Consider the following 6,647-nt stretch of genomic DNA (forward strand, 5'->3'; position numbering starts at 1 on the left):
GACTGACAGACATTAGGAGGGATCAGGGTAATGGCAATGTAACTACCAAGGCAGGACTTAAGGCAAGAGTCAGACAAGCCCATACCTCCTTGGAGACCCAGGCTATAAAAAGCTATTTTACTGGAACTTTTCAATAAGAATTTACTTTCCTAAAAGTTTATTTTAATCAAAACCATAATTATTTTAAATCAAAATAAATAAGTCAATGTAAGGAGTAGTGTAGGACCATCTTTTCCCCCTTCCTACAGACATGTTTAATATTCCTCCCTCCCTTACAATTTTGTTTTGTATGTATACTAGAAAACTTGATTCCTCCTCCTCCCTACCACCCTCCTCAGTGTACTTAGTTCTTTAAGAAGTCATGGATGACTGAGGATATATGCTGACTGTACCTTCTTGGAAAACTGAAGTCTCTGGTTCCTCCAGAGAATGAAATGCATTCTCCACCCAGTGGTAGAACTCTTCAGGACCTGGCTGTTCACTCCACTCGCCAGATCTGGGTTTCCAAAATGTTCAGCATGTGAGGTGTGTGGGCAGCTGGTGCCACAAACACGGGACTGACATCTTGCCTCTTGTGGTGTCTCATTCTGCAGGTGCCTTATTAAATGGCTGGAAGTTCGCAAAGTATGTCCACTGTGCAACATGCCAGTTCTGCAGCTGGCCCAGTTGCACAGTAAGCAGGACCGTGGACCCCTACAGGGACCCCTCCCCGGGGCAGAGAACATTGTATAGCTCACCACAAGGATCAAACTGTTGCAGGATCTGGGAGGAGCAGAGCTGGGAGGAACAAAAGTGGTCTCTGTGTTGGCTGCTCTACCTAGGGCGCCAGCTGCTGCTTCCTTTGTCTCATGAAGAACTCTCGGGCCAGCCAGGCTGGGAACCCAGACTTCTGGGTCTTGTGACAACCAAAGTGCTCTGACACTACCCCGTGCCAAGAGGAACGGATGAGCCCGCGATCTGGTTCAAGAAACCTCATGAGGATCTCTTGCTAACTCCATTACATTCTGTCTCCCAGACACTCATCTCCACGCCAAGGTGAATCTTTACCAACCAGAAGGGAAGACAAACGCAAGTGTTCCAGAGGGGAACTGAAGGCAGGTCTTTAAAGCCCCTACCCCCCCCCCCCCCCACACACACACCCTGGGGACACATGAGCTTCTCTGCAGACCCTGCACACCTTTGTAGCAGCAAACCCTCCCAGCAGCCTCTAAGCCAAGTGAAAACAGCGGTTACCTCAGCCCAAGCACAACCGGTTGCAATGCTGGAGGCAGTGCCAACAAGGCTATTCACATTATGTCCTTTGATAAGGCCATCTTGGCAACCCAGGGGCTTGGTTACAACAAAGCAGCAGTACCTGCCACCACTGATTCTTCCTCAAGTTCACATTTGCTTATCAAATCATCTGAGCTAAAAACAGTAGATGTGCTTGGAAAGGTCTGGTCAAAAGCCATTTCCTCATATTTCCCCTCCTACTCACCAATGAGGCACAGCCAAGCCACCATCAGGAGCCCCAGCCGGGGATGGGTCTCTGAGCCCATGCTGTCCCTGTATGACCCGAGGGCCCCAGGGTGCTGCCCACATCCCCACATATACAATGTGGCTCCAGTGTAGCTGCTAGTCTTGGCCCACTGCCCCCGTAGGAAGCTGCTGTGAGCCCTTCACATGGCTCCGAGAAGGAGCATCTCTCTGATAATGGCCAGTCCTCCTGGCCGTGCTGAGCTGAGGATGCTAACCCCTTGCCTCTCCCTGTCCTGCCCTCCATTCTCTTCCCTCCCTTCCCTTCCCTATCTCTGTTTCTCCTCAAGAGAAAATGCCTGTCGTTGACATTTTAACTATTTAAAGCATCCCAGATGAGATCCCTATGGAATTCTGAAGCCAGGGATGCACTTGCAATTGTAAATAGTTTTCAGGAAGCTCCTGCAGGGCTATTCATCATTGGCGTGTGCCTCAGTATTCAGACTTAACGTTAAGTGACTGTCGTTATAGGAGAAAAACGCATGCTGCTCTTTGGTTCTTTCTATCTTCCTTTTCTAGAAATGACTCAGTCTAGCAGGATTCATGACTACTTTATAAGTTCACCATGTGAAGCAGCACTGGGTCAGACAGAAAGTTCTTTTCCACAGCCCTGCTCTCCACCTCCTTCCATCATAGAGGTGGACTCCTCCTCAACAGCACTGCCTCTGCTCCACCCCACAGGTGTGAATAGGGGCAGTTTCTCATTGGAAATACAGCGTGTATGGCATGGAGCGAGGGGGGAGGAAACTTTGTACTCTGTTCATGGAATGTCTCCAGGAATATGTTTGGAATCCAACCTCTACTGTCTTAGGATGGGAGAGGGAACCTATCCTTGGCTCAGATGGCTGGGATCAGATGAGGAGGAAAATTCCCATTACCCTAGAAAAGTGCTGGGCAGAATCCAGTTTGGAAAATTACAAATCCATTGGTCAGAATTGGCTGTACCCTATGTGACCTATTTGTGGTATGCCAACTGGACTGCTTCTTTAAACAGGGCAAGGGAAGTGTGGAATATTTTTATATGAAAGCCTTATTAGCCTGTCTGGCACCCATGAAAAGAACTATTTGTACACTCCTACTTTCACCGTTTCTGCATTCACTATTTGTAGCACAATAGAGTTGAATGCTGGAAAGCAGTTTACAGTAAAATGTTTTCAGTGACCAATGTCAGAGGTAGGCTTGCTTCTGGACTTGCCTCACTAATAGCCAACACTCACCATTTTCATGTAACAGCCTTGGGACAAATGTCACATCTTCGTTATGGAGTTCCAATAGGAAAAAGAATTTTTCCCTTCAGAGGAGGAATCTTGTGTTCTGTGCTTGCAAATTATTTTCATCTCACAGCTTTCATAGGATTTCAGTTTGTCAGTACCAAGAAGACAGACTCATGAAGTCCCTGTATTTGTAGTAATCTCAGCATTTGTGAATATGGAGGGCTTTTAAAAACTCAGCTCTTCCACTAAGGTGGGGCTTGACACTGAAGTGGTTGTGTTCACTCTGCTAGTAGTCATCTTCTCTTTCCTGGCTTAGTGTCCTACTGGAACATGGCCAGTGTCACCTGGTCAGTGTCACTCATGAGTTCTTATGCCTCTTAACAACACAAGTGTTTGCGCCCCACATCTAGGTCCTCCTCCAGGACTTAGCTGGGCTGCACTGCTGTAACCGAGTGGCCAGGGTTTAACTTACATCTTCCTTTAATTGATTAAAATCAGTTTTGTGTGAGGGACAAGGTTAAATCCCCATTATTAAGGAAGTTAAAGATTCCTTAATACTCTTTGATCAGGCTCACACCTCACAGTGAGACAGTGAGGCTGCCCTGTCCAGATCTATTTCCATGAGTTATTCACCTTTTATTAACCTGTGTGAGGACTCTGGTCTGCTTTTGGGCCGCTGGCAGGTGACATGGTTTTTTAACTTGGTCTTAACATGTCTTAAGCAGCCCAGAGTTGGGTGTGGCTTGTGTACCATGGGCTAGAGGAGCAGAACTTAGCCTCAACTCGACTCCACGGGTGGGTCAATCATTATCTAGTTGTTACCAGGGGTACAGCTGAGTTCAGCTGGCTGCAGGAACAGGAAACAAAACCAGCCTGACCTGATTCCTGGCTGAGGAGGTACAGAGATTTGGTCAGGCCAAGAAAGTAGTGGTCAGATAGGAGCAGGTGGCCCATGGGGAGTTCTGGGCTGAGGGATACTGAGGACCTCCCTTAACAAAGAGCCTTTCTTTCCACATCCCTATTCCAAAGCCTATCATCTTCATGGCCTGATTCCACTCTAAGTTACTTTGAACAACTGTAGTAACTGTTTCTGAGAGGTTTTCTGGAAATTATGAAATGCACACAGGGAGACATCCCCAGAACTCTGGACAAAAAGCTGCTCAGGTTTTTTCAGTCACCCCCTTGCCACTCACTAGCCATGTGCCTTTCTACTAGCCTCTCAAAGCCTGTTTCCTTAGCTGCTCACCCAGGAATGTGTACTAAGAGTGCCCCCATCAGCCCTTACGGGGATTGACTACCATGTCTGGAGCCCAGCAGGCAGGCCTGGGGGGTCATAGGAGCTGGTGCTACTAGGTGACATCATCATGCTGGCCACTTGGAACTCCCCTGTTGTTCTGATAGAAACCACCACAGCTGAGAGCCTCCTAAGATTCAGGGGCTCTCCGCTGAGCCCCAGTTGACCTGGCTCCCTCCCCTTTCCCCTCCTTATCTGCCTCAGTCACTTCCATTTACCTTTGCCCACTGTGCTCCTCAATGTGGTTTCACTCAGTGCTGAATATTCCTTCTAAATTCTTTGAATAGGTAATCCCTTCCACGTGGTTCACAAATCATAAAGTTAAGTCGTCCTTGCATTCCCTGACTCCAGTAAGCCAAGTTTCCCACCCCTTGAGTACACACTATTAGCTGGTTCCCTGTGAACCTTCCAGAGTTCCTTCATGCATATACAACCAAGTACACACACACGTACATGTATGTAGGTATGTGTGTATGTATATGTATATATATATATATATATATATATATATACACAGCTGACTCTTTTAACAACACAGGTTAGGGGTGCTGACACCCTGTACGGCCTGCATGTAACTTGACAGTCAGCTATCCACATCTGTGGTTCTGCATCTGTGGATTCAACCAACCTTGGACCGTGTAGAATGTATTTACTGAAAAAAATCCATGTGTAAGTAGACCTCAGTTCAAATCCATCTTGTTCAAGAATCAACTCTATGTGTGTAATTTTTTTCTTTTTCCACTTATGTAATACCAGACAAGTACTACTCAAGGACCATTCCTAGTCATGTGGGAAGACCCATCCCAGAAGTCAGAATATCTGTAAAAGGTGAGCCCAGAATTGGGGGATATTTTTGGAATCACATTCCTTTTGAATAAGGCATATTTTCCACTGACTGCCGCATGATGAAATCTTCGTTTCCTATACAAATCGAACTACAGTCCCTCCCTGACCCTAACCACAGATGCCTAAATAACGGGAGCACAACCCTTTTTTTTTCCCCCTCCTTTTTCTCCTTCCCCAATGTGGGATGTGGGATCTAGTTCCCGGACCAGGAATTGAACCCAGGCCCCCTGCACTGGGAGAGCGAGGTCTTAGTAACTGGACCACCAGGGAAGTCCCCAGCCTGTGTCTGAGTCTATGGCAGGACACGCCAGAGCAGCACAGGCTGCAGGCGCACCCCAGGCCCCAACCCAGTTTCCAGTAAGGACCGACAGCCCAGCAGTGACATCTCGCTATAACTGTCACAGTTTCTTAGGCAAAGCTATGTTTCTGAGGCAGGAGCTGGAGAAGCAGAAGGCTGAGCAATTCTTTTTGTGGGGCAGATGTCTCAAATGTTGCTAAGCAAATAGGTGGTCAGCTGCCTCATGGCTGAATGTCCATGTTCAAGTTTCATGAACCTATTCCCTTTCCCTCCCCACTCTATGCACACACTGAAAAGCAAATGTTCCCACAGAATCTTCTCGCCCAACATTTTTTTCCAGTCAACGAGAAATTACCCCACCAACAGTTTTTCTAAAAAGTTCATTCTTCCCTCTGCAGGAGATCAGAGTTAAAGCTACTTCCTCCAGGCAGCCCTTGGGGGGAGGGCCAGGGACCTGTGCCTCTTATTCTTTACCCACCTCCCCAGTACCCTGCCACCCACAGTAGCAGCCCAGGGATTCCCTGGATTAAAAGTGTAACTTAAGCCTGTGACCAGAAATTTGGAAAGGAACTATGTGTGAAACCACCTTCTATCGATGAACCTCTTTCATTATTAGTATTTAGGAATTTGAGCAAAGGAGATGAATGTGTCTAAATTCTGATGAAATCTGCAGTTGATAACTGGAAAATGCTGGGCCACATTCCTTTAGTATATAATATTAATGAAGGCTCGTGTGCCACAGAATGTGCTTCCATTTGATTGGAACATGAGGAGGAAAATAGAGGGGCTTATTCAGTAAATCTGTTATTGTTCCAGTTCAGCTTCAGCGCCTGAATTGTTGTTGCAAGATGCAGAGTTTTATTCCACTTTTAGACCAAGCACCAGCACATGTGGCTTATCACCCAGAGCTCACTTCTGTGGCTGGTCCCTGCCCCAGAGACACACACCTACCCATGTCAGGGGCCTTGGCTATACTTCGATGAAGCCCCTTGCAGCTCCCTGAGCTAGTACAAGCCTGGAAAATCTGCATCTCGGGCCAGGTGCACACCATCCCTCCATCCATCCTTCCCTCTAAGGCCTAGAACAGAAGAATAAGACGGGGCTAGTGTTTCTTTCCTGATGATAGCTGTCTTCCAAGAAAGTGTTCCTGAACTGTCCTCTCTTGGTCTCTTGACAGATCTTTGCCAGAAAGAGGGGATATTAGTCTTGTAGTTTTAAGCCCACTGGGGTTTATTCACTAGATATTGTATAACTCCTTCAAAAAAGAGTTTATGAAATGCTGAGCCTCAGGTTTCATAGACATGTTTGTACACTATGAATTCTGCAGCAGAATATTTTTAAACATTCGCAGTTTTTTTATAAGCTATATATTTTTGTATATTTAATTGCTATTTTAAAATTTTAATGCATTTTGCTAATTACTCGTTTAAAAAATAAAACATGCATGTAATTGACTCAAATGTAAATAAAAAGCAGATTT

General features: G+C 46.3%; 1 protein-coding gene across 1 annotated transcript in view; it reads left to right on the top strand.

Annotated features, from left to right (window-relative positions):
- Positions 1–6,647, top strand: part of RNF24 (ring finger protein 24) — a 105,379-nt gene extending 98,732 nt beyond the window's left edge. The window contains exon 6 of the mRNA XM_043884552.1: positions 594–6,647. Within this exon, the coding sequence (XP_043740487.1) occupies positions 594–732 (139 nt within the window). The 3' untranslated portion in view covers positions 733–6,647. The remainder of the gene's footprint in view (positions 1–593) is intronic.

Source organism: Cervus elaphus, chromosome 23, assembly GCF_910594005.1.
Source record: "Cervus elaphus chromosome 23, mCerEla1.1, whole genome shotgun sequence".
Classification (NCBI taxonomy): domain Eukaryota; kingdom Metazoa; phylum Chordata; class Mammalia; order Artiodactyla; family Cervidae; genus Cervus; species Cervus elaphus.